The sequence below is a fragment of the Pseudomyrmex gracilis genome, unplaced genomic scaffold (assembly GCF_002006095.1).
Source record: "Pseudomyrmex gracilis isolate BER0280 unplaced genomic scaffold, ASM200609v1 scaffold_3, whole genome shotgun sequence".
In the NCBI taxonomy this organism is placed as follows: Eukaryota; Metazoa; Arthropoda; class Insecta; order Hymenoptera; family Formicidae; genus Pseudomyrmex; species Pseudomyrmex gracilis.
In genome coordinates this window covers 1,739,577-1,766,246 of record NW_018020587.1, presented here as the reverse complement: position 1 = coordinate 1,766,246, position 26,670 = coordinate 1,739,577, and the positions used below count along the sequence as shown (strand labels likewise).

Here is a 26,670-nt window from a genome sequence, read left to right as displayed (position 1 = left end):
TTTCGTTTCCTCGGAACGTAATTTCTTCTGAAGACGAGAAGATTTTCAACAACTATGCCCGCGAATTGAATGAAGTTTATTTAGCGCGTGTCATCAAAATATACGTACGAAATATTCAATATCGGTGTTCAATATCGTTTCGAGAATGGCGAATCGCATCGAGATGAAGTACAGGATAATGTTTGGAAATAATATAAACCGCGCGGAAATTCCAGCGCGAGAGATATGTAGACGTTCGGATCGAAATTTCACTCGAGAAGAAAGAGAGCCAAAAACGACATTTCCTTCTCCGGCGATAAAGCCCCGGAGAAACCGGACGGACGCAAACGCGCGCGCGCTTTGCCGGGTTCAAGGGTGCGTGGAGGAAGGCCTGTGTAGCACGACGGTCTTCATGGCTTGCATATTTCAGAGAGCTCGATGCAGTGAATGTAGGTCTAACAATGGCACATTGTTATTCGGACCTGTCGCGGCTGCCAGCCAAAGTGGAGCAGGGGGTAGCCTACGGGATGACGTGGGAGGGAAGGTTGAGTTGCCGGCCACGGCGATACAGAGGGTTGGAGGACGGCTACGCGGGCAAGATGGCGTAATATTTTTAATGGAGGGTGTCTCGGGTGATCTACGGCGCGCTCGCATTGTTTCTGTGAGACGCCCCCGTACATTGTATCTCTTCTCATTTCCCCCATCCTCCTTTTCTCACCTACCTCCTTCCTCCGTCCGTCTTATCCATCTCTCTCCGCGGTCGGTCGAAGGCAAGATTCCGAAAAATTTAACTTACGACTGTATTCATATATTTTCTCGTAAGAAAAATACAAAACATGTATACAAACACAAAGTATTTCTTGAATTTTTGCGTGTGATGACTGTACAGTATTACTCAATAAAGATTTATTGCCATTAAAATATGCGTCCGCTTTAATTTATCATTAATTTGACCTTTCGCGATTTTCTTCGCGGGGGCGTGCAATAAGTCGCGAGCGAAGAAAAATGGATTCCTATAAAAAGCAAGATGGTGCCAAGGTTATAAAAGGAAAATCCACGGTGTGGATCCAACAATCGCGGTTTGCGAGAGTTTGTATCGTACGTATTAATTATTAAATGTAACGCGGAGAGAGAAGACGGCGGGCGCGGAGAAGAGAAGAAGGGTTTGCGTTATTGAGGCAAACCCTCGTTGTTATTTGCCGCGAGAACAATGGCCCAAATTACGCCACTCCGGCGTGAGCTCGCGCGCGCGCGTATATACTCCGGGCTGAAGGGAAAAAGAGTGTGAGATCCATTGCCAGTTTCCCTCCGGACGCGGGCAAGATTATATATATACGTGCGATCACTTTTCCGGCTTTAACGCCCGCTTTTATGTTGCTCGCAATTACCCCGCTGGAAGGCATTAGCCCGTAAACAATGGCCGCGCGGCAAACAGATTAATAATCGCTGTCGGGATTAAACTAGTGCGTATTATTTAACTCTTTAATTGGACGTTAGGCGCTTTTTCAATCCGATCTCGCTTTCGGAGGGGAGGAGACGAGAGAGCTAGAAGAGAAAGCTTGTTTGAAAAATCGCAACTTCTCAATTTAACGCGTTGTTGACCGACTGCTCTTTCAATATTCTGTTGCCCAATACTTGCTTGCCATTTTGCGCTGTAAATAAAACTTGTGTGACTGATTTTAATCGATATGTTTATAATTATATTCTCTGTTGTACGTTAAATTCGCGACCAATTGTTGGAAATATTCTGGACATATATATATTTTTTAAAACAATAATTAGTCAACAATGTGTAAATAACAGAATAATAACAATATTTATAAATAACGTAACATTTATAAATAAATCGCGAGAAGTAATTTTTTTCACGATGGGCCGACAACTCATGTTGGTATTGAAAATTATCGTGCTTTTCTCCTTCGTTTTGCTTCACTTTCGCGCGTTACATTGATTCATGTGTTGTTCGTGTATAAAATGTTTCATACATTCGTTCCAACTGCGTTTTTGTCGCCTCGCTGTTAAATCGAATATTCAGCTTTTTCTACACGCCAGCTCTCGCTTCTCTCTATCTCTCTCTCTCCTTCCCTCGCCTCTCTGTTTTCCCGCAGTTTTGTGTCGCTGCTTACTTTTCGCATCCCGGACACTCGCGCGGACTTTCTCCGCTCGTTGTATCCTTCACGTACTCTTTTCCTCGCGTACTATCGTTTTATCTCTATATAAGTTCGATAGAACAACGCGCGCGCGCAAAAGTACGGTCGACCTTGCGCGCTCGGCACTAATAAAATGCAACGGCAAGATTTTTTTAACCAAACGCGCGTCGCTTGGCGGACGGCGCGTTTGATTTATTCATGATCGCCCGCGCGTTTATCGCGCACCGCCGGTAAACGTCGACGAAAAACGTTACTGTTGACACGGGGTTAATTGCGGGAAAATTCATGTACGCGATTCTGCGCTGCCGCCACTTCTCGTGTTTGCACAAACCGCCGAGACGAAAATAGCTCTCGAAAACCAAAATTAACCCCTTACAGAGCAACCCTCAAACGTTAAATTTAACGAGAACTAATTGCGAGGACTCGAATATTCTTTTTTCTTTACTCGAGAACAAGCGTTTGTTCGAAATCAATTTCGAAGCTGTTGTAAAAAAATTTCTTTCGAAAGTCTAAAAAAAAAATCCTAAAAATAAAATCTCGCGGCGCACGCGAGCTACGTTTTAATACGCTTAACGTGACGTACAAGTGCACAAAGCCTCGTGCGAAGGTCACAAGGATTGATCTTCCCTCTTCCCTGCGACGGCGCTCCTTTTTTGCCGACGGTGGAAAGTTTTCAGGGAAAAAAGTCGCTGCCGCCGGTGTAAAGCAGAATTATGTCGCGTCGTTATATCGGGACACGAGGCTGCTTTTTACGGGGCTTCCGGTCGGACGAAGGCTTTAGTTAGCGGGGGCGCGAGCGAGCGCGCCCGTGCCACCAAAGGGGCTGCCGAAAAGTTTTCTCGGAAAAACCATTAGCCGTCTTTTCTCTTTCGCGCACGGACGAGCGACACACTTTTGTTGTCGGCTTATTGTTACGACCGCGCCGAGCGGAATATGTTTTAAAGTATTAGGAACCGCGCGCGCTCCGGAGAATCCCTTCGACGGAGAGAAAGTCGCCGCGCAATAAAAATGTTCCGCGCGTGGCTTGATCGCGATCAACTTTTCCGCGAGGATTTCCGTCCCGCATTGACGAAGACGAGAAGTTCACCGGAACACACTTTTCGCGGCCATTGTGTGCGAAACAAAGGGCGGCGCAACTCGTGCGCTGCCCACAAAGAAGAAATCAACTTTGCCTAAACATTCACACAGAATTTTTAGACCCGAGTTTTTTGTGTTAAAAAAAAAACGCACTTTCGGAAAATGTAACAAGGCGAAAGTTTTTTCCGAGGAAAAACAGAATTTTATATGACTTTGTTCAAACAAAAAAAAAAAAAACAAAAAAAGAAAACATTTAAACACTCGAAGTACACGCAAGGAAATAAAACAGCTTTGCGCACGGGATTATTGTAGAAACATTTTTAAACTCGCGGATATTTACGAGGTGTATTAACGAGCGCTGAAAAGCTTTGTAATTTACGGTTGTTATTTCGTGTTTGCGTTGATATGTTTGACAACGTTATGTAAAGAGGGTGCGGAATAAATACAATTAACGCCGCGGTATAGAATTACAATGTAAAATATGAGTGTACGTTGTATGTGTGTGTCTGTGTGTGAAGCCTGTTGCAAATCCGTGCACACTTTTTGCCTCGAGGCTTCATAAATTCCCAGATTCAATTCTGTATGTGTGTATCGTATATTCAACTAACAATATCGACTTACCTGCACACCATTAAATAAATGTAATAAACAATATGCGTAAAAAACTGTGCGCAACGACGAGCGAAAAACATCCGACGATATCACCAAAATTATTATCTCGTTTGACAAGATTGCCTATTTTCATTGAATTCGCGTGTTTGTCCCGTACTTCGCGCGTTTATTGCAAACATACGTGTCACCGCGAAAATTTCACTCTGGCGCGCATGTGCCAAGATGTTTGCACGCGCGTCGAAATTTAAATCCCCCGACCAGGTGCAAAAAAAGGCGGCGAAATCATTTGAACAAGAATTAAAAAAAAAAGCAAAAAAAAAAAAAAAAACGGTAATATAAAAGCGGCGACACGAGAGACCGCGAATATCTAAATTAATCCAAATTACCAGATAACACGGAACTCTGCGGAGAAAATAACTCCGCGTGAAAATACTTTGTCATTTCGCGGACGGGTTTTCAGATTGCGACGACAAGGAACTCGAAAAAAAAAAGTGCGCATCGCTGGGAGCACGAAGAGAGCAAAGCTACACTTGAAAAAAAAACCGCGAGTTTTCATGTAATCAATATAAAAACGAGTTCAACTTTCGCAATACTCGTTATTACACACAAAACGTACACACGAGTGTATATTTTCAATCTCGATGTAATTTCAGTATCTTCATTATGCATCCGCGCATGTATCAATATATTATTTCAATTTCGCCATAATTTCGCACGGGCGCGGCGAAACGCGTAATTAAAAGCGCCTAATTGCTCGCGTCGTTTTACTTTAGTGAGATTTTATAATTTGACCTTAATTAATCTCTCCTCCGATAATAATCTAGTTATTTCGAAAACACACAGCGGGGAAACACTGGGCGTTATTTGATAAAACACACACACACACACACACACACGTACACACGCGCGCGTTTATCACTTATGCGCCATTCGAAAGATCTATTTTTATCCCGGCCGTCCTTCCCGCCCTCCAAAGAGCGCGGCTACCGCGCGTTCCGGCGCGTTATAAGCTCGGCTCTAAATTAATTACTAAACAATGCCGAGGCGCTGCGGCGCGCAGCGTCTTTATTAAACGGGTCCGCCGCGCCGGTCGGGCTTTTACTTAGCCGACACATCATCCCCAGAGACGGGGTCGCAGCATTAACTGCGTGATATAAATACATCCCTTCCTTCCTCTCTCTCTCGCTCGCTCTCTTTTTTGAGAGCGAGTGAGCCGCATTCCTCGTAACCGTTTCTCGCTTTTCCGACCGGTTTCGTTCGTATTTTGTTGTATCTTGAAATTGGAGAAATATGGAAAAACAAATGTCCGGTAACGCGAATATATATTTCTCGCGTTCGCACGCAATCAATAAACAAATTAAAACAACGCTATTTTTTAATATAAACTATAAAAAATTGAAAAGAAAAAGTAGATATAATAAACAGAAGAGATTTGTGGCGGGACATTTGGTGACAGTTGTCGTCACGAATGTGCTTCTCCGTTCATGTAAAATTGATGGATTTCTTTCTCTCCCGACGAACTCGGGAGAGAAGTGCATCGGTTAGAAAGACGGGAAGCCAGGTTTGTCTTGCGTTTCAGGCCACGAAATTTCCGGCGTCTCATCGTCGCCCACATAGGGAGAGAGAGAGAGAGAGAGAGAAAGAGACACAGGTCGGCACACCCGGTGCATCGCGCCGAGGCTTTCACGGCGATTGCTTTTTCGGCGTCGTTTGTCAGTCCGGACGTTCGGTGAGAAATCATTCGACCGTGAAGAGGGAGCGCAAACTCGCGCCTGAGAAACCAAAATTCTCCAACCACCGTCGTCTTTGCATTTCCCCGTCGGAAATAGCGCGCGTTTTATACGCGAGAGTAATTTTACTGTCATTTTTATATACGGAGAGATATCGCGTTAGCGTTTTATATATTTTTCTTTCTAGCACATTACCCTACTTGTATACTATTAGTGGATATCTAAAGTCAGAGATAACAGACACACGTCGGACAAATGGAGTAAAGCAAGAATAATCAAATAATAAAACAAAAAAATAGCTTCATAAAACTACTTAAACGAAGAGCATTTATTTTTTTTAGGAAATGTCTGCTTTTTGCAACAAGAGAAAAGTTTCAACTTATACAGAATTATTATTGGAAAAAAAAGCTTCTATTTTTCGAACTAACCATTGAGACAGAAACAGACGCGCGAAACTTTGCTTGTCAATGATCGAAAATTATACAATTAAAAAAAAAATTATTACAATTTTAGTTTTCGTAAACGCGTTAAAAGTTAAATATTATCTCAAGTAAAATTTATCTTTACAAAACGAGACGTTAAAACGTTGAATATCTTAAGAGTGGACGTAAATTTTCACGAAGGAAGTTAGAAAACGACTTTAAATCTTTTTTTTTTTCCGGAAATAGAATTCTACCCGTTGTAATAAAGGATTGTGCGCGGTAAACCGCGCGCACGCGCGAGAAGAGAAGAAAATTTACTTTAAATTCTTTCCGCTTTTCACACACAAGGTTCACAGAATCGCTGCCGATTTAACACTAATGACATCACACGACACACATTTGCTGAATAATGTGAGATTTGCGTGCGCACGCGCGGGTTTGTGAATTTCCTCTCGCGGGGCGAAACGTGTAAGGAACGTCGTCGTCATGACTTTGCGAGCTTGTGGTAAGCCTCCCGTTGGATTGCAAAGTTTTTCGCGGGGTTTACGTGCGCGCGGCCGCAAACTTTCTTCCGCGTGTGTCGGGAAAAAGCATCGGCGACGCGCGTTGTCGCGCTATTTACTCCCTTTATTTATTATTTTTCACGACGCGCGAACCATCTCTTCTCCCACGTCTCTTCCATCCTTCTCGATACACGCGAAACTTTCCACCCCCGTGGAAGGATTCCCCGTGGGATCGGTGTCCGTTTCCACCTCAAAGTTGCCGTCCGGAAGACGAGGACAGTTCGCCAACTCCGGGGAGGAATGGATCGCGACACGACGTGGCATCGTCGAAACTTACAAAGTTACGACGTCGTCGACGCGAATTGGCGGGGCCGGTTAACCGATAACCCGCCACCCGCCTCCGACCTTCGCTTCTCGATTCCGTCCCGCGCTCGTCGATCGCGACGAAATTGAGAGACGACGTGGCGACGAGACGACGATACTCGCGGATTCGCCGAGAGCACGTGACTCGAAATCGAACGTTCACCATCGCGTTTACTTCGCGAAAGCTATGAAGAAGCATTTAAAAAGCGCATCGCGATTGTCCACAGGACAAATGTAATAACACAGAGGAAGCGTAAATTGACGGACGATAACGCTCGCGCATATAATGACCAAATTTCGTTAATTGATTCGCGAATTGGCAACGCTAATTAATTCGCTGACAAAATTTCATTTCGAAACGCGGGGAAGGGGAGGAAGGGTCGAATTGCGCGCGGCGCGAGTTAACTAGGTCCCGATGATGACCCGCCGGCGCACGATGACATTCGCGAGTTGCAAGTAGTACGCGTGACAGACACAGTGTTGTCACGCGGGAGTATGCGAACAAGGAAGGAGGAGTTATGACGGTGGTAGATGTGACGACGGTATGTGTGTATGTACGCGACGGGGATGCGATGCTCGCTCGCTCGCTCGCTTGCTCGAGGGATCGTTCATAAATTATGGACGCATTAATTATAACGGAGTTTGCGGACGCGAGTGTTTAGATTGACTTGACGGCGAAATGGCGGCGTCGTCTCCCTCCCTCTCTCTCTCTCTCTCTCATGGTCGTCGCGCTGTGCGTTGAATGTTTCCTCGATGAGCAAGGATATGGGGGCCACGCGATATCGGCTTAATTAACTACTTCGCATAAATAACACACCGGTTCACCGACGACGACGACGACGACGACGACGGCGCAATATCTGGAAACAGCGCGGTTTAGGTCCATTGTGTATCCGACGCGAGAGTCTCACGCTGGCCATCCTTCCGGTGCCTCGAGGCATCGAAATCACCGCGGAACGTATTGCGACAAGCACACACCGTCTTCTCAAAAGGAGACGTGAATATCCAGGCGACATTTGCGCGCTTGAACAAAGACGTCCGTTTGATTGTTTGTAATGACAGTGATTTGTCGCGTTTCACGCAGTTCAAAACAAACAAAAAGAAAAATACGAGAGTGACGTAAAAAATGGAACTAAATTTAAGATAAATATCGGCAACAAACACATAGTTTGATTTTTCGACATCTCGTCCACGTTCCCGAGCGAAATGCTTCGCTCGCGTTTTGCAGTCTCACACACATTGCAAAATATATCGCGCAAACACTTGGTGCGCAAAAATCTAACTCTTTTGCAATTTTTCAAAAACATATATATATATTTATATATATGTAACAAAAACGTAGCGACGACAAAGTAAAAAACGACCGTGACGAGGAAATTTTTTAAATAACTGCACGTCACCGACAAATTCCAGCGATGTTGAAAGTTCAGTATTATATGTGTGTTCCACGAAGAATTGAAAAATGAATTATTAAATAAAACAAAACTTTTTTGAGTTGCATTTAATAATTCACTTTTCGATCACAGATAAATTTAATCAGATTAAAACTACTACTTTCATCGTCATGAACAAAAAAAAAACCGCGTGCGTGTCTATTCGCTCGTTAATTTTTAACATCGCTCTCGCTCCCGAAACGATGATGAAGAAGAAGAGACGTCGCGGAGCGTCGTGTTAAAGAGAGGGATTGAAAAGTTTAGTTCACACGCGGCGAGCGTATGAGAAGCGCTTAAATAGAGAGCGGTTTTTCATGCAAGCGACGACCGGCCTGTTAGTGAAGCGAGAAAGAAGTGAAGCAAGAAGTATGACACAGACCTCAGAAGTGTTGGCGACATCATTTGTTGGGCTACTGACCGCGTTGTTGGAGTGCGTTTGATCCGTCTTGAGTTCACGGTGATTGCTGAATTGCACGTAGACCGCTCTTCCCCTGAGCTGCGCCAGGCCGGAAGCGTAGTAAGTCACCATCGTCGCCGCTGCGTTCTCGTCCGCCATCTCCAGAAATGCCTGAGACAAACAAAAAAGCAGATATTGCCGGTTAGAAGTTGAATCGCGCGATGTGTTGACACGGAAGTTCAACAGGTAATGTAAACATTCGATAATATATGACGCCAAATCTTTATTAAATATATGAGACACGTGTAAGATCACACTCTCGCGAACACGTGAAAAACAAGCAGATATTGTTTGTATATCTACTTTTATTCACAATCAGACATTTTTCAATGTCTGACGGTGCAGTTGTACTACTTAAAACTGGTGTTCCAATTCGAGTTCGTCGAGCGCTTGAAACGCCAGGCGGCATTTTTGTGATAAATTGCTGTCTGACACGAGATAGGTTTTTACTACTTATCGTAGCGCAAGATCCGTGTGCGCAACTGCTTTCACAAGCAGTTTGAGAGAGATTTAGCGTATTGTTAAGCAAAGCGTTCGAGATAAGAGCAGATAGACCGTTGTCCGATTTTCGCGGAGAGTTGTCTCTTCCTCTCTATCTCTCTCGGAGTTCCACGCCGAGATTCTTTCTTGATTTCTACGCGAAGAGGTAAAAACACGAAAGCACACGGGGAAGGGGAAGAAAGGAACGGAAAGTATTTTTATATTTACCTCGGAGAGAGTAGCGCGCAAGTCGTAATGGAATATCTGAAACTCGCGCAAACACAACACTCGGGACAGATGGCGAAATTCAGCGGGAGAAACCGTAAAACTCGAGAACAGGTTGTGTTCGCGAAAAGTTTTAACATACATGCGAGAATTTCGTTTTAATTACGCGCCCGTCCTTCGCGGCCAAGTGGCTCTATAAGCGACGAAGGTAAGTTTTATTTTTTGTTTGTTTTCCTCGAATATGCCGTTTCAGAAATTTGCTCGCTTTATAATAATCGTATTTGCATACAGCAATTTTTATCATCCCGGCTGTGTGTATTGCGCGTCGCAATAATTTATATTCAAGCTTCGTTCGGAAAGAAAAGTAAACCGGGGAGGAAAAGCGTGTCTCGAGTGGAAGATATCCAGCTCGAGTTTCTTTCCCCTTTGAGTGTTTATAAAATTAATAATCCCGTATTTTTCGAAATATATATTTTATTGTATATAGATCTCCTCGCGCGCGCATCTCGATTGTATAAAAGAAAAACAAAAACAAAAACAAAAAAAAAACATCCCCAAAGACCCGCGCGGTTCGGTCGGCGAAGTCGCATCCGCGACAGTCAAGTGGTGCGTTTATCGAGGAAATAATAAAAAGCATTACACACCGCGTTCCCCAAAGCGGGTTTTACGATCGCGAGACGAGAGAGGGGGTGAAAGTAAATATGCAAAGAATGACGCGCGCTGTCTACGCTGACGCGGAGGAAACCGAGGCGGATGCAGAGAGAAACGAATTCGAGAAAAGAGAAAAACATCGAGAGAGAAAGAGATAAGGAAAAACATTAATAAAACGTCGCATAATCGTCGCAGAAGCGAAAGGTTTTCGCGATAACTCGCATTCTCGAGCTCGTAATTTATAAGCGGGCGGATAAGCGAAGGGGATGAAAAGCGAAGGACAGGAGGAATGTTTATGTACAGATCGCGGTTATATACACCCGTCGGAGTCTTCCGGAGTTTTCTTCTCTCCTCGTTCACAGTCGCTTCCTTTTCCCCGTGCGCGCGCGATTCATTTTCAATTCAATATCGACAAGCGTATTCGCGACGACGAAGACGACACTCGCTCGAGGCTTCTCCTCCCCCGCGCCGCTTTTCTTCCGATGCTCGCCTTTTCACATCGATATCGATATTACTTAAAGCCTCATCGTGTCTCTCCTCTCGTCATTGCCTTGAAGAAAGACGGCGCGCGCGCGCGGCTGCTATTGGAACGCGAAACGATAGTTTCTCGCATTCAACGAGAGGCTCGTTCCGTTCAATCGCGAAACGTCTCGGCGAGTCAGCTGGATTTGTCACTATTGCATCGCGCACGGCTAAAGTGCTGTGACAATAAATGCGCGTCTCATTGTGCTTTTCATTACGCGTCTACAAATTTCAATTCTTCAAGTTTTCCGACAAAATTTTGATTGAATAAATAAAAGGAAAAAAAAAAAGATGGAATATTCATCGCATTCAATGTGCGACAAAATCCTATAATAATTATTTTACAATATAATTTCAGAGGACACGCGATAATAGAGAAATGTAATTTTGTACAAAGTACAATATTTCTCCCGAGTCAATATTTGTTTTACGCTCGCAAGCTCGAGCTATATGAGGTTTCTCTGTTTGAAGGATATTATCGGAGTCACATTGTTATCGGTTGGTGCAGCATTTGCAAAATACTTAATTCGCTTCTCGAGAGTATAAATTTATCTGCTGTGTTTGAGTTATTTGAACTAGTTCCGCGCGCGCGCGCGCGCGGGTTATGTTCTAATTAATAAGTTGATGAGTAAAATTAGCAAAAGAGAGAGAACAGAGAGAGAAAGAGAGAGAGAGAGAAAGCGGAAAAGTAACAACTTAGTTTGCCGATGTCTGGGAAAAGTTACGATGTTAAAGACGTAAAACAGAATATCCTTTGTTCAAACTTGAGCAAATACGTACGAAATTGTAACAATAACTTTGTACATTTTACGCGGACAATTATAATTTGTATAGCCGCGCACAGAAAATGCGAAATAAAACACAATTTGAAGTAAATAACTTGATGGAAAGTTGTGTGTAACTCGAAAGTCTCAAACGTGCCGCTCCCTCTCTCTCTTCCTCAGTTGCTCATCGCCCGTGCAACACACACGGACTAATCACGTAGAGGAATTACTATATTGTTGCGTGAGTTGCATTATTTCGAATTTAACATCATCTAAATACACACACACACATATACACACAAATGTCGGCGCATTTTGGATCCGGTCCCGAACACTTACGCTAATTACGGAACATGCAACGGACAAATTAATTAATTGTAAACGCACAACTCAAACACTAAACAAACAGTGGGGGTATTACTTCGTACACGGCATTTGTATTTACTTCGGCGAACTGTTCTTTGTATCCGCGCACTATGATCTGATATAATCTTTCAATTAAGGAGAAAGCAATTTGTTAATGTAGCGAGTAAACGCCGCGGATCTAATTCGCGAACGCATAAACAACGCGTTCGCAGCGCGCGCGCGCGGTACACACGCGTGTGTAATATTTCGCCCCGCGAATTATTTGATCGAACTTGATTAAATCCGCGCGAGAGGATTGTACACAAACAAAAAACATTTTAACAGTAAGCGGCGCGGCGTGTTGTTTTTTTTTCGCGTTTAAAATGGTCTGTGTTTAGCGGCTCGTGTTCTGCGATTAATTTTTCAGATATTCGTTAAAAAAGTGCTACTCACGCGCGCACAAGAAAATATCAAAACATACATAAAACAATAAAGTAAACATTGAAATATCCGCCAGCGAAATATTTTGCATTTTAAGAACGACCCAGTTTTTACCTCACGTAGAGCGTAAAGTGGAAATGTTTGCCGAATGAGCTTCGGGTGCGCACGAAAAAACAATGGTAAAGCGCGGCGGCGATTGTAGGATGCGATGCTCCCCGGCGCAAGAGGGAATACAATTTCTCGTCGATAAAAAATTCAAGAACAAATAACACACCGTTTATTAGATATTCACGTGAAAAAAAAAAACGCGATTCCGAACATGATAATCGTCGACTTTCCAATCAGCGCTTATGAAATAAAAACAAAAAACAAAAAAACAAAACAGAACAAAAATTCGACACATTTTATTTTTACATTCGTTACAAATTCATCGACGGAGATAAAAATCAGTTGTGAGGCTTCGAGAGAACCGGCGAACATAAAGCGCGCGTATGACACGCGCGTATGACACGCGCGTGGCAGAAAAATGAATCGCTTTCCCTTTCCCTCCTCCCCAAAAAAAAAAAAAAAAGAAAAAAACAGACATGACATGACCGATTTCGCATCGTCGAATCCGAATAAACAGTGATAAAAGTTTACAGAGAGGGAGAAAGGAGGGTTTGCTCTATGATAATTTTCTAACGACTATTAAATTTTAATATTCATGTGAACACGATTCGCGAAAAGAGAGAGAGAAAGAGAGTTGACGAAAGAGCTGAGCGGCGAAACGGAGAGAAGGTCGGGGAAAGGCAAAAAAAAAAAAGTGTAAACACACAGTTCCCTCGTCGTCGGGAAGAAAATCGAGTTAGTACGGAGCGAGAATGATCATTCATTCGCATTTCGCATGTGCGGTCGTCATTTCGCACCTGTGCGACCAACGAGAGAGCGGCCCGGCACAAGTGCGAATAATATCGCGGCCGGACCCGACCCGGATTTAACGGCATTAACTCCGTTTCCAGCGCTAATGACGCATAGAGCAGCGCAATTGGGTTTTCCGTGCGAATGGGACGAAATCCTCCGCGCGTCGGGGATGAATCGCTTGAATCCAGGATCAAAACCCCTTACGTGAACGCGACGATCGCCGGGATACGTGTTCGCGCGTGTTCGCTCTCTGTTCGATTAAGCGCCGCGATTTTCCGCCACAATCGTCTATTCACAAACGACGGGGATGTGTAAACGATAAATCGCTCGCTCGTCAATCGGCGCGATTTCGTTCGGCAAACGCCTCTGATAAACGCGGGAAACAAATCGATCACATCGAAAACGAAACGGAAATGAGACGTGTATAGAAATTTTCGGCCGATTCAATTTTAATCGGGCGCGATCGCGAACCGGCAATTACGATCGAGCGATTAGAGTTTAATGGAAGGTTATTGGTATACAAAAAAAAAAGAAAAAAAAAAAAAAACAGTCAACGAAAAATAGCGGTTTTGTACATCGTCGAGCAAACAAATCGCGGTTTGTTGTGTGTACGTTATGATTCGCGGACGACGATTTTCCCGACCCGTGTTTTTTGCGCCGACAACACCACAGGTAGTGTATATATATCACGGATCGGATAAAAGACCTTGTTGCAGCCAGTTGCAGCGCCGATAATTATCGAACGGACGGGGTTTTACATCGTTACAACGCTCGATCGGTCGGTCGGTCGCTGCATTTCACAAAGCCGAGAATTCACATACGATTTTCTGCGGTGTGTGTGTATTTTTTGTTTGTTTGTTTGTTCATTTTTTTTTTTTTTTTTCCCGTTTTGGTTCCGCGCCGCACAGAACGCAAATGAGTGCATTCTTTGGTGGCGGATACGCGAGCGTAACGCGTCTCGCTCGCCGCGGATACGTTCCGCGTTGTTGTTTGCTGTTTCATCGTGACATTTCGAAAGCGTTTCGGATTTCATCGACTGTCCGAGAGGGAGATGTTCCCTCCCCCCCCCCGCGTTTGTTGCAACTCGTCGTCGTTGCGCCGCGCGCAACACGCACTCCCGCTGGTATTTAATTATGATCGAGGGGTGTGTGCCGCGCCGTACTTTTTCGAGTGCGCGCGCCGGATATTTGGAGTCTGTTAAATATAATCCGTTACGCGCGCGTGACGTATGTTTGTTTCCGCTTTTTACGCGCGCACTGATCCATCGATCATCCCAACCGAGACACACACTGCCGTACGAACATCGCGTACCACTCCGCGCGATGAATATTCTGCGTCCAATTCTCTCGGCTCTCGCGTCAAAGACGAGTCGTTAAGGCGCAGATATCAATCATCTCCTCCTCCCTTCCCGCGTCGCGCGGTTAATAATTAAGAAATCAGATTTCTTATATTTCGAACGTGTCACACGAGAAATGGCTCAATATGTTACCAGACCAATCGTTGCGGAAAGACGAAGACTTGCAACGAGGGATGGCGTAATCGTACGAAGCGTGCCCGACAGAACCCCATTATAGGGGTGCCGGCTACATTTATGGGGTCGTACATCACCGGGAAAGGCAGCCGGAGAACTTTATTATTTTGCGGATACATTTATGTATCGGCAGCTTGAAATAAGAGCGAGCGAGTGCGCGATCGTCTTTCTGTGACTTATTTGGGATCACGCACATGGACCCTGTTGGATGTCGCGCGTATATACATATTTTCCCTGTCTGTTTCTCTTTATGAAACATGACATCTCGGATATGTATTCATATAGAAAAACAACACGCATTTCGTTTCCGTGCGCATAATAAAGCTCTCGGTGTATTTCTTCTGTATGTGCGCGCGGTTATGAGAAGAATTGAAGGAATGATATACAGGTTTCGCGTACTTTTTTTTTTATACGTATTTTCGTTTCTCTCTCTCTCTCTCTCTCCGTCGTCGAGATCGATCGAATTAAATCGACAATCCTCCGATACAAACACGTTTCATCCCCGCGACCGAAATTCTATAATCCCGTCGTGACATATGGTACAACGCCAACTTTCTTCCCCACCTTTTCTCGTATCCTACTTCTCAGACAGCTCGCCGATCCCGATCCCGGACGGGCACCTCTCTTCCGGCTTTTGTGATCCCGGATTATCCGCAGTCCTCTCCTTCGGCCACGAGAGCTTCCTAACATTTTGCCGTCGAGGAACCGCCGCGGCACTCGCTCCGATGTCGGCTATAAAGCTGTTATTGGATCGAATACTCGGCGCCGCGCCATAAACATCCGCCAACGTATTACACTCCCGTGTCAGTGTGCGCAATATAGCGCGCGTGTGTGTGCGTATATATGAATATGTTCGTGCAGTCCCGCGTCCCTACGGGTCGAAGAGGGTTTTGCCTTCGAAAATCGACCCTTCGAAGAAGAGAGTCACCTTTCTGCGATCGCGATTCTTTCCTTTGCTCGCGGGGAGGAAGAAGAAGCCTCCGCCGTCGAATCGAAATTTATTCGCATCCGGCGAATAAGTCCGTCCAAGTTCGCCAATTCCCGTGGGCGCTTTCTTAACACGGCACGTCTCGCATTTCGCAGAGACTTCGAGAGACTTCTTCCGATAATCGCGGTTTTCGACAACCAGAGAAGATTACCGCCGTTATCCCGCCGCCGAATCTTCGTGTGTTTTCACGAGAAACACGCGAAGTGAAAAACGGAAGAGACGAGAGCGCACGAAAACACGTGCAGCGCATTTGGTTTTTCAATTTTCTGCTACACTGATATATAAAAAGAGTTTAATCGAACGAGTTTCATCGATGGTAAACAATAAAAAAATTATGCGTAAGGTAACAAAAAAAAAAACTATCTTGTTCCGTCAAATATTTGTTGAAGAAGATTCGAGTCGGCCGAGTTCGCGCGGCAATAAATCGCAATAACACCTCGCGACATTCCACGGAGATAGATATTTTGTTATAGAGGATTGTTATTATATATATATATATATATATATAGAGAGAGAGAGAGAGAGAGAATAGAAGCGGAACCCTTGTTACCATTGACGGAGTTTAAGCGTTATAAGTCGTCCGCGAAGTTTCTCGCGGTGCGGAGCACGACAGGAAAAGGAATTGCGAGGAAGGGCAACGAGAGAGTGAGAAAAGGGGAGAGATAAGGGGCGAGGGATATATTCCGGAGTAAGGAGTTATTTCTGATTTAAATAAACTCTCGGCTACGTTTCTGGAATCTCGTCTTTCCAGTGCGCCGACGATTCGAAACGGAGGAGACTCGCGCCCCGGAGGTGGTTGCTCCGGGGCGTGCGGGATGGTGACGGGAAAGGCAGAGCGCGGGGGGCGGGGAACATGAATGTAATTTATCTCCGCTATAAGGGACGCGAAACGGATTTTCCTCCGGTTGAAACTACGTTTTGAACTCGTCCACTGTCTCTTTCCATCCCCGTCGGCTGCTCGAGGGAAAGAAGAAAGAGAGAGGAAGGAAGAGAAAGGGAGAGCTGGGATCAACTCCGACCCACGGGGGTGGTTGTTAAGGGAGGTACGCCGCTTCGGTGAATCAAAGAAATATTATATCATTAATACAGACCCCAGGGTGCAATGGGGTCGTCTGTGTTGGTGCGCACCACTACCATCTTCTTCTCGTAGCCTCCTTCTGTCGATTTTCCAAGCGACTCACCCTTCCCTCGCAAAGACTCCTCTTTTCCTTCGTACTACCTTTTCCTCCTCCTTCTCCTCACCTATTCGCGCTCATACCAACCCCCGGGAGCTTTTCAGACGCCGCGGGGGTACCTCAAGAATATATATCTTGATAATTTGACGCGCCCCTTATATACCGCGCGTAACTATTGTTTACGGCTTATAGGTTCGTTGGGATCGCGAGCCGGCTAAGTAAAGAATGCACGGCCGCGAGAAGGGCCACCCGCGCGTGCGTGGAAATTTTTACGATTCTTTCGACGGGATTGCCGTCGGCCGATTTTTATGAACTTTTATAAAAAATATGCGTTCTGCATATATATATATCAATATCTTCCCCGACTGGAAATCGTTTCAACCAATCTCTCCTCCCTCATCGCGCCGCAAACATCTGTAACATCTCGCCACATGTACAACGATGTATTACGTGTGTGCGTGTGTGCGCACGTCTTTAATATAAATAAAGTTTTATAATAAATTTCTGTTTTATTAATTTACGTCTTACACTACGTCTCTCTTTTGTTGTGTTAACTTGCGAGATACATTTGAGATTTTTTAAGACAGTCCCGCGCGATGCAGAAAATTTAATAATGAGAATTAATTATAATTTTCTCCAAGATGCTCGCTTTTAGGAAAAATTATCTCAAGAAAATTGAGTCGAGAGATTTTTGCAGAAAATGATGTAATATTATAAAGTGGCGCGGCTCGCGAACATTAAGAGAATTACTATAAATAAATTAATTATCCTTCCTAAGTGGAATAAATTATATCGTCTATTTTGTGAGATGGGGGGAAAGACGAGCATCTTAAATATATATATATATAAAACAAAAAACACGATAATAATCCTCTCTTCTGTAATTGTATACAATATGAATTTTTTTGCTCCGTCCCTGTTCGCGAATATGCAATGCAGGATGCGGCGTCAAGGTTCTTTTCGAGAGTGACATCGCGTTAATAATCCTCGGATCGATTATTTACGATCGCTTTCTCATTTTTGTATATAAAAGTAAAAAAAAAAAAAAAAAAACACCCCGCTGCAAAGAGAGCCGAGTATTAATAGATGCGCGCGAATCAGAGCAAAAAGCGCCGGAGTTCATTTTAACGATGACACCGCGACTTCGATTCGCTCGCTTATCGCGCCAAAATATATGTTTCGCCCGTGACGGTGCTACATTTTTCCCCCGTATATATCGATGACCCCCGAGTTTTCGATATATACGGGGAACGTCTCGGAAGTCGCGCGCGAGCACTTTCGCCGAGCGAGCGAGATATTGAAAGCCAAACTCTGAAGGGTATGGGAGAAGATAGTGCGCGGGACATCCGATATATGTCGTGTACAAAAGCCCGATGTAAGGAACGATCCGTTCGTTTCAACGACGCGTTTTTATCCCGCAAAATTGAAATCGGCGCATTGACGGCGGCAGCGCCCGAATCATGACTGGACGCCACCGTCGACAAAGCTCGAAAAAGCGAAGCTCTTCACCCGGCGAAGATATTCTCGTCGTCTCGTAAGAAGGTAATCGACGACTATCAAACGAACGACCCGAAAGCGGGACGTGAAGGATTCTTGAAAAATTAATTTTCGACTTCGCCATTACGCGGGATCACAGTTTAAATCCGTGCGCGACGCGGCTTTGTGTACCAAAACACGCGGAGAGGCGCATTTCCCGAACATTTTTGTTCGAAGAAACGCGCGTTTTTTTTACTCTTGTTTTATATTTTTCTATTTTATTTCTATTTCGTCGTCCGCAAGAATTGACGTTAAAAATAATCCCTATAGAAGCCGGGTAATAACAATGGGGAGATGTCACGCTAAAAGAAGAAAAAGAAAAAGAACAACAACCAATTCTTTCTCCTTTTCTTTCTCGCGAGAACGAGTCCCGGGTCTCGCGCGATCGCGAGAAAAAGAAAGAAAGAGAGAGAGAGAGAGAGCAATGCCGTTTATTTCCTTTTATAAAACTCGACATTTTTCCGACGAGATCGAGTGGAGCAATACCTTTTCTCTCGATTAGCTTTCTCCCTTTTCCTGCGAGGCCGCAGCGCGAACAAAAGCGGCACAACGACCGTGGAATAAACGTCAGTCGACGGTGCACAAAATTCCGTTTAACAGCCGATTTTCGAGAACGATAGGAAAAAAAAAAAAAAAACAAGATGGAACGCGGAGAAGGGAAAACGGAAGCGGGGGTTCTCCATTTCGCAAATCCGCATATATCGACGCCCATCATCGATATGCGATTTACTCTCTCGTGTTCGACCTCGTTTATTACTCCTTTTATCCTTTTCCGCGGCAAATTCGATCGCGGCCGATGATCCGCACGTCGCACACGTCGCTCGTAGATCCGATTTTCGTCTAAAAATTAATAAGCATCCCGAACGAATAAGCGGATTTTGCTTCGATTCGAATTAAAGCTCGGGCGTGTTTTTTTTTTTCACCTCCCCTCAGCACGTACGCGGAAATATCGGCTCGCGTGCGCGCGATGACAATATCGCAATATCACGGGATTCCGGCACGACGAAATATAAACGACAACCACGACGACGACGACGACGACGACGACGATGTAATGCACTCCGGGCGTTATTCCGGATGAAATTTACTTGGGTGTAATTTAAACGCGCGCCACGTAATCTCCCGTCGCGCGGGCGAGCTAAGATACCGAGAGATATCATCCCGGACGCCCCGTTAGATAAAGCGCGGAGAGGATTGCGCCACGAAACGCTTTTCCCACGCGAAAAGAAAACGTCGTTTTCCCCGCGATCTTCTTCACCGCGGCGTTGACGCCCGAGCTTCTTCTTCCGCGAGTCGGAAAACCAGATCCAATGTGAGCCAATGAGCGCGTGAGAAGCGATGGTCCGGATTCTATGGGCGTGTGTGATCTTCGGCTGTGAAGAAAAATAGCTTACCTCACGCAATCTCTTAGCAACGAGAGCAAAGAAAAAACAAACGGCATGTCACCGATCGATCAGCTGATTTTTTCACGGCGATGCTGAACTGAAAATCACCAACATAGTCCATCGCCTCTCGCGCGCTCATTGGCTCGTATTAGTTAATTAATAAGCCCGTAAACATTGCACATTTTGCAAAACCGCAAGTGACTATTCTGTTTAGATTCATCCAATCCATCACGCTTCGGCTGTGTCAAAATGTTTCAGATATTTTTTATATTGTACGCAGCTACGTGTCCGAAAGTTTCTTTCTGTTGTCACGGAAAATGCTAATCTTATTACGACTCTTGCAACTTTGTGTTTAGAGGGAGATTCTTTCTATGTGCACACATATTTACTAATACACCGGTAGTCCGCACTCCCCTGTGTTTTCGAATTTTCGCGAAACTTCAGCAGGAAGTACCATTAGCTAATAACAACAGCAAGACGGATAAGACGGCGAGTTAGTTTCACACCCAGAAATAACACTTTCAAACAACGTCCGCGGTCGTAAGACCTATTTGCTTATCCGCCAACCGATGAAAGAGAACGCGAGAACTTCTTCTTCATCGATCATGGAGAGAAAGAAGGAAAAAAATCTTAATGGAGAAACGGTTCGTTGTTTGCTTATGAGATGATGAGAGTAACAAAAGCGGGAACGGCGAAAGGAAGACCGCGCGAAACGTCGATCGGAGGAATTAAATTACGCGCCCAAGTGCTATCATACGCGCGTCCCGAGGTGCGGGCGTAGCCGCCTCTTACTTTGCCCAGGCTATACCTCAAAGTCTGATAATGGCTGTTAATTAATTAATCGAACCGTCGGACCTCACCACGTGTCTCTAAGGAGCTTCTCTTCGGTATCAGGATTTAATCTCGAGCAACTTAGTCGCCGACGGAATTAATGGAGAACTTACGGGAAAACTGTTGCATTATATATAGTTGAGTGTTGTTAAATCGTAATCCTATATAAAAAAAATCCAAGTGTACCGCGAAGTGTACACTTCGTTTTGGAGTCGAATGTATTGCATCTATTGTTGCCTCTTTTCCGCGTTGCCGATTGGTTGATTGATGGACTCAAGTCGAGTCGAATCGAATTGTTAAGATCAAGGGAGTAAATAATGACAAAAAAGCAATTTTGACAGTTTGTCGTATACGTAAAGAAAATTAACAACGTGACTAAAGTAACGTGACTGTAATTTGTATTATATATAACATTAAATACTATATATTATACATATAATTTATTATATATTTATAATATTATACTTTATATTGTGTTATATGTATTATATACATACTACAGTAAGATTACTGATCTCGGCCGCGCGACCGTAGCGGGGTCATTGACCTCGGCCGCGCGGCCTTGGCGAAGTCATTGACCTCGGCCGCGCGGCCTTGGCGGGGTCATTAACCTCGGCCGCGCGGCCTTGGCGAAGTCATTGACCTCGGCCGCGCGGCCTTGGCGGGGTTATTGACCTCGGCCGCGCGGCCTTGGCGGGGTCATTAACCTCGGCCGCGCGGCCTTGGCGAAGTCATTGACCTCGGCCGCGCGGCCTTGGCGGGGTCATTGACCTCGGCCGCGCGACCGCGGCGAGGTCAATGACTTTGATCACGTGATGTGTGTGTGTGTGTGTATGTGTATTATATATAGAATATTATATATAATATTATATAGAAATTATATATAGAATTATATATATAGAATATTATATATAATATATATAATATTCTCTTTTTTACTCTTTCTCTTGTCACGTAACTTTAGTCGCGTTTTTCCATTCCTCTTTCTATGTTTTGAATTTGATTTTCATGCGTTATTTCTTACATCTCTCATATGTACATCATGTGTATTATATGATTTGTAAGACGTATATACTAGCTGTCATCGCGGTTACAGGTTGTGTTTACTGACACAACATGTTAAAATAAAAATAATAACAGCGTACGCGTAGCGCGCGCCTGTGTTGTGCTAGTTATAAAAAAAAAGCATATAATCGCAGAGAGAAAGAGCAGATTTACACGTACATGTACGTAGTCAACAACAGACGTTTAAACCATTCGTGTTGTTAAAAGGAAAACGCGAGAGGGTGAGAAGGTCACCGACAAGTTTCGCGAAAGCTTTCATGCCTTCCCCCTTTCTTCCGGGGGATCAATTCACGACGGGACAGTGGGGACGTGGTCAACAGAAACCGAGGAGGATATATTAGAGGGCGAGTTTCCGGCGACGGGAAGAGGAGAGAACTCACATGATACAGAGCGGTACGATTGGCTTTGCTCGACTTCTATGACTCTGACGGCAGCAAAGAGGAATGTTGCGAAACCCGAAGGGAAGGGCATTCGCGGGAGAGAAGAGAGGTGTGTGCTCTGGGCAATGAGAAAGGAGATCGACGAAGGGTCACCGGTCGAAGTTTCTGCCAAAGGCTTTTCTACGGCTTCGATCTACCAATGGCTGACGGGGTATTTCCTCTTCGCGTCCCTTGCTCCTTTCCATAGATATTCACCACCACCTATGTCGTACCTGTTCGTCCTTCCTGCGCGAACTCGGCCCCGCGAAAAAAAAAAAGTTCTCCGTTCAAACTCTTGCCTCGTTTACTTTCTGAGGTTTCCTCCGCTCTTTTCGCGAGAGAGCCACTTGGATGACCCTCTCGCGAAGCAGCCACTTTTGTGTGATTCGGTGATACGTTCGGAGATGCTCGTTCGTTCGTTGCTCGTTATGTGAGAGACGACTTTTATCAAGCGCTTTCATCGAACGATCAGAGATTAATGGTAGATTTACACACACAGAAAAGTCGTATCTTTTTACCATAAATTTCCCTTCCACTTACAATTTTTTTTTATTTTTTTTTTTTGGAGAATATTCAAAGCTTAAATCCTAAATTTTAAATCCTTAAATATACATCTCTCTCTCATTATATTTAATATATTTATATGAAAATAATTATTTTTTTATGATAAAGAATATATGCGGTATTCATTAAAATTTTAATACGACTATAATTAATGTTTTCGTACGCGCCCAATAATAATCTCATAATCCAGTATGTTTTGCTAATAACGAGAATTTGTTTTACAATTTCGATCGAAAATTTATTCATTAAAATTTCCTTTTCCGCAACATTTCCATTCATTGTTTATTATATATTTATGAAATGTGTGTGTGTGTACGTGCGTCCCGATTTTCGTTTCTCTTCTACATGCTCTAAAAATCCGCTTTTTTATTATGTTTTATATAGTCGTAAATTTTTAATGGAACAATAGAGCGCGCGTAAAAGAAAAATTTCCAACTGCAACAAAAGTAACAGCGGCGAATATAAACTAAAAAAAAATAAAAATAAAAAAAAAAACGACTTGCATTACGACTTGTTCTGTATTACAGTAAGAATTTAAGTAACCGTGGGCAATTTCGAATAACGTAAAGTGCAGAACGGTCCGCGGAAAAGGGCATTAAAAACTGAAATAACTTAATATTTCCTTTTATCACACCGAGGTCGGGCGAAACGCTAGTCAAGTGCGGCCGCAGGCGGAGTCTAAAGGCTTGAGCGATTAAAAACTTGGCCCGTAAAGACGCGAAGGGTCCCGGGGGGCTTCGGGTCCGCGGGGCTGATCTCACATTTGTAAAGCGACTGCCAAGCGAGGCGGTTGAGAACGTCGTCATTAGCAAACGAGAAGAGGACCCCAAAGTGAAGCGGGGCGGGTTCTGTTCGCTTGGGGAGTAGGTCGAAAAAGCGGGATTCCTGCGACGAACGCGACCGAAACCACTCGAGCCGCCCTCAAACGGAAGTGGAGCCCGCCTGAAAAGCCGCCTCGGGTTAGTGAAACGCGAGCAGAATTTTCGGGAATTAGAAGGGTTGATTCTGTCTAATGGAAACCCACGATGTCATCCTTCTCCCTACCCGTGAAAACAATCTCCCTTTACATTTGTACAGTTTGTACAGTATGTACAAATAATAAACATAGTATCGTGTGTGTGTGCGCGCGCGCACACACACGCAAAAATTGCAAAAATCAATTTTCCTCTGACCAGAAAAAAACGCGAACGGACGAGAAAGCACGATTGAAAATTCCCAACTAAAATATTTCGCCGAAACAGGTCCGTCGTGTGCGCCGGGAGGATATTTCGACGCATTTCGAAAGCGGTATAATAAAGCGAACGTATATCCGTTAGCATTGCCCTCAGCAGAAAATGTTTTCTCCCTCGCGAGGGTAACACTACACAGCGCACGCCGACAGATATATATATATGTATATATACTCTATACATACAAAAATATACCCTACACATCCCGGAGTAGTTTAATAATGTCGGGATCGCCGACGCGTTTATATATTTCGAGTTTCGCGTAGTATTGCGAATTTGCCGTGTATTTAGTGTGTGTGCGAGTGGCTTAACGCGCGCTGCTGCGGCGGCACAAACCAACGCGCGAAAAGCGGGACCGATTATTTCCTCTCGATCAGCTGCAGTTTCCCATCGTTCAATGTGTAACACACGCGCACGGTCCGCTAATGAATGATCGAAAATTTCGACGCGCGCGCAATTATTCGACCGGCGCATCTGTAATCCGTCGGCTATTCAGATGTTGCGGACGTTATTATCGCCGGTGTAACCAGAGAAAAGGGCTCTCTCTCTCTCTCTCTCTCGTATTTGTATGTGTGCGCGTGCACAAACGGAATATTATTTATTTCGGACGGAATCTCTCTGACGCGGCGGAAAATGCACGCAAAAAATTTCCGGATCGAACGCGAGCGCGTCACTGTTAATAATAATTAACGAGAACAATCATTCTTAACAATTTACTCGAATAATTATTCATCCGCTACCTTTCTTATTTCGATCAGCAGCGCAAACGCTGACGCGTTAATAAAACACAGTTTATTACTCATCTAAATCACTTCTGACACTTTTACGTAAAAGAAATCTCAATTAAAAATCTAAATATAAATATAATACACAGAAAGCGCGCGAGAGAGAGAGATAAAAGGAGTGAAATAAAAGCGCGAAGCGTTCAGAGGCAACGTGCGCATTTATCATCTGCAAAACTACGTCCTGCGTGCGTGGGTGTGTGTGTGAGTGTAGGTACGTCCATACACACAATGCGAGAGAGTATTTCGCGAAGAAATCGCGCTAAATCGGAACATTATCGCGAAATACGTTTCGAGAAGTTTTCGCATTAAAATCTCGTTCGATTTAATTCCGGGAGAAGAGAGAAACGAGGTGCGACATCCGAGGAGAAAGAGGGTAAGAGAGAGCGAGAGAGAGGTGCGTGTGCGTTGATGCGAGTGCACGTTGACGAGGGCGTTCGGTGTCCCGTTCAGTCGAGTGCATTTTTGCGTATGCACACGCGCGCGTTTCTGTTTTGAAACCGACACGCGGAAAATCCGTTGACGCTTCGTCGTTTATGCATATGCATGCGGCGACGCGCGCGCGCGCGCGCGCGCTTCGAGTTAAAAATCAACCCCATTCGCGCTCCTTCGGCGTTTGCTCCTCCGCTCCTCCGCTCACTTTTGCTTTGTTTCTCCTTTTCTTTTCATCCACCGCGCGCTTATCTTTCAACGCGTCACGCGTTTGTACAACGTGTATCGAATATTGCGTTATTATATCGTCGCGCCATTTTTCGCTAACTCGATTCCCCTCATATGTTTTGCGCTCAAATCTTTCGCCCGTATACGGGCATACTACTATCGCTACGCCCGGTCGATCTCCCCCGACGGGAAAAAAAATCGTGCGTTTCTCTTCTTTTTGCGAGTCTCGCTCGAGGTCCGAATGGACGAGAGAGCGGAGAGAACGGACGCGAACAATGGGAGGTCGTTATTGATGGAACGAGGCGCAGGCTCGTAGCGAAGCGTTTGATCCCGAATGCAGGTTGCGCTAATGGCGCTAATGATCACCGTATCCGTCATGTCGGTACACTAAAGCAAAGCTCGCCCGCCGCTGTGTCTCTCGTTTTTTTTTCTCCTCCTTTTGCGATGCGGAAAATGTGGCGATCGGCTGCGGGGAGAGAGAGGGAGAAAGAGAGAGAAGGAACATATGAACAATGTGTGTGTGTGTGTGTGTACGTTACACACACGCACACACACATTCTTGATATCGTCGACGAACAAAGCGTGTAAAATCGCATTGCCGAGAGCGGAAAACGGTAGGCGATGGTTGTGTTATCAAACAATACCGATTTATGAATGGCTTCTAATGGCTATAACAAGACAGATCGAATTATGTCCGAGTCGCGTATGCAAAACACACGCGATTGAACGAACGAGAGGAGAAACCCGACAGTTTCGGACACACTTAAATTTCATTTCTCCGGAAAGTGAGAATTTTTGTTTTTGTTTGTTGGTTTTTTTTATCAATGGCGATAAAAATAACCGACTGCTATTCACTCACGTAGAAAGTACGCTGATCAATTAACTGTAATTGATTGTTCGACGAAATTAAACGAATTCAATTTGATTTCCAGCGGTATTCCATTAGAAAGCGAAATATACCCACCGCTTGTAAATGTTTCAATCATAAATCTCGTTATTAAGATTCGAAAGAGAGAAACGCGCGCGCGCATCAACCAACGCGGAACCAGCGTGAGAACTCGACGTTCGATGCATCGGGATCGCTGGAAATAGCCGGCTAACATGGGTTAATCGGATCCCATCCTGTTTGCGATTGGATTAAAGTAACTCGCTTAAGACCGGGACCGGGTATAACCCCGGCATTGATCCTGTCGCTTAACCGAGTTTACCTTCCACGATGTCGAGACGACGAATTTGTCGTTCGCCCGCGAGAGAGCGCACGACGAGAGCTTTCTCTCTATCTCGCCGACACGCCGATGCTGTCCGCTCGCGCGTGCAAATAATCCGCAAAAAAATCTCGCCGATACAAAATCAAACTCTCGCGAAAATCAAACCGCCTCAACGACGACGGTCAATAAAACAACAAATTGGTGCAATTTGCAGCGCATAAAAGCACGTACAAAAAAAAATAC

At 44.7% G+C, this 26,670-nt stretch overlaps 1 protein-coding gene across 7 annotated transcripts in view; it reads right to left on the bottom strand.

The window, feature by feature from the left end:
- The window catches only part of LOC109855181 (polypyrimidine tract-binding protein 1), a 353,785-nt gene that overhangs the window by 43,341 nt on the left and 283,774 nt on the right, over nt 1-26,670 (bottom strand). For 6 of the 7 annotated variants that reach the window (XM_020429147.1, XM_020429095.1, XM_020429104.1 and 3 more), the window contains one exon: nt 8,649-8,837. In XM_020429147.1, coding sequence (XP_020284736.1) covers nt 8,649-8,837 — 189 coding nt within the window. The remainder of the gene's footprint in view (nt 1-8,648; nt 8,838-26,670) is intronic. The other variant, XM_020429112.1, reaches the window with a different exon arrangement.